Below are 1,721 nucleotides of genomic sequence, written 5' to 3'. Positions count from 1 at the left end.
CCGTGTTTTTGTGTTCACTGTTTCAGGAGCGGGTTCCATAACACATGGATATGTTGGGGAGCCATAATCCAAGAGAACAGGATGAATTATTCAATTACACGGTTAAAGGATAGAGAGCAGTAATGCAGGAGAACTCTGCTTTAATTGTTGGAATACACAATGATATGTAGCAGAGCAGAAATCTAAGAGAACTGCATTGCTTGTTGGAATACACAGTGATATGTCACAGAGCAGTAATCAAGGAGAACTGGATTAATTGTTAGAATACACTGTAATATTTACAGAACAGATATGGATGCTAAATTTGCAGACAACACAAAGATAGGTAGGAAGATAAATGGTGAAGTGCGTGTAAGGATACGGTAAATAAACATAAGTAGGTTAAGTGAATTGGCAAAGCTCCGCCAAATTGAGTATAATGTGGTCAAATGTGAAAATGTCCATATTGGCAGGATGAATATAAAATACACTTAATATTTAAACGGTGAAAGATTACAAAATTCTGAGGTACAGAGGGATTGGGCTGTCCTCGGGAGGGCTGTGTTGTTCACTGGATTTACTACAATAAAGTTTATAAAATGTCTATCTCTTTGATGAAGCACAGGCGACAAACTGTCAGGACTGCTCCTCTATCGGTTTTTGTACGACTCGCATTAATCTTTACAACACTGTGCCTCCACTGCACAGAAATAGGTAGCAGTGTCTGTCACCCGAGTGTCGCCGACACTCAGAGCGCTTCGTTTCTCTGCAACAATGTTCCGAGCCCTGATCCTGCCCTGATCGCTGGTACCGCTCACCAGGTGCTGCACGGTTCGGTCCGGGTATTGTCTGTACCATTGTAGGACCAGTCCAGCTGCTGTAGTGGAACAGTTCAACGATGCTAGGTCTCCCTCGGTAACCACCACAGACTCTGGGGACTGTGATACCTCTTCACTACCAGCGGCATCTGGGAAGGATATGTAGATATGCAACAACATCATAAAATTAAAATCTCATACTGCAATACAATGTTGCACAATAAAGAACAATTGAATGCATAATACAAGATAACAACAAAACAGAATACTATTTAACAGAACATAGCATTGCTAATGTGTGAAATATCGCTGTCAGAAATAGCGACCACTTACACTGAGGGAAGAGTAAGAAATCCAGGGAGATGATCACTAAAGCGAAGCTGAGCTTCATGTCGGATCCTATCGACACTTGTAAAACACCTCCAATCAGCTTGACTGCCCGCCCCCCGACTGCCCGACCCCCGACTGCCCGACCCCCGACTGCCCGCCCCCCGACTGCCCGCCCCCCGACTGCCCGCCCCCCGACTGCCCGCCCCCCGACTGCCCGCCCCCCGACTGCCCGCCCCCCGACTGCCCGCCCCCCGACTGCCCGCCCCCCGACTGCCCGCCCCCCGACTGCCCGCCCCCCGACTGCCCGCCCCCCGACTGCCCGCCCCCCGACTGCCCGCCCCCCGACTGCCCGCCCCCCGACTGCCCGCCCCCCGACTGCCCGCCCCCCGACTGCCCGCCCCCCGACTGCCCGCCCCCCGACTGCCCGCCCCCCGACTGCCCGCCCCCCGACTGCCCGCCCCCCGACTGCCCGCCCCCCGACTGCCCGCCCCCCGACTGCCCGCCCCCCGACTGCCCGCCCCCCGACTGCCCGCCCCCCGACTGCCCGCCCCCCGACTGCCCGCCCCCCGACTGCCCGCCCCCCGACTGCCCGCC

At 54.3% G+C, this 1,721-nt stretch overlaps 1 gene segment (V, D, J or C); it reads right to left on the bottom strand.

Annotated features, from left to right (window-relative positions):
• Nucleotides 1-664: 664 nt before the first annotated feature.
• LOC144490935 (T cell receptor alpha variable 17-like) lies at nt 665-1,188 on the bottom strand (the record flags this gene model as incomplete). The annotated part of the segment is given in 2 exon segments: nt 665-946; nt 1,131-1,188. Coding segments are annotated over 2 exon segments (340 nt in total), but the record flags the coding sequence as incomplete, so codon positions are not given.
• Nucleotides 1,189-1,721: the final 533 nt, after the last annotated feature.

Source organism: Mustelus asterias, unplaced genomic scaffold (genome assembly GCF_964213995.1).
Source record: "Mustelus asterias unplaced genomic scaffold, sMusAst1.hap1.1 HAP1_SCAFFOLD_4065, whole genome shotgun sequence".
Classification (NCBI taxonomy): domain Eukaryota; kingdom Metazoa; phylum Chordata; class Chondrichthyes; order Carcharhiniformes; family Triakidae; genus Mustelus; species Mustelus asterias.
Note: the sequence above shows the minus strand (reverse complement) of the source record. Positions and strands in the feature narration are given on the sequence as shown.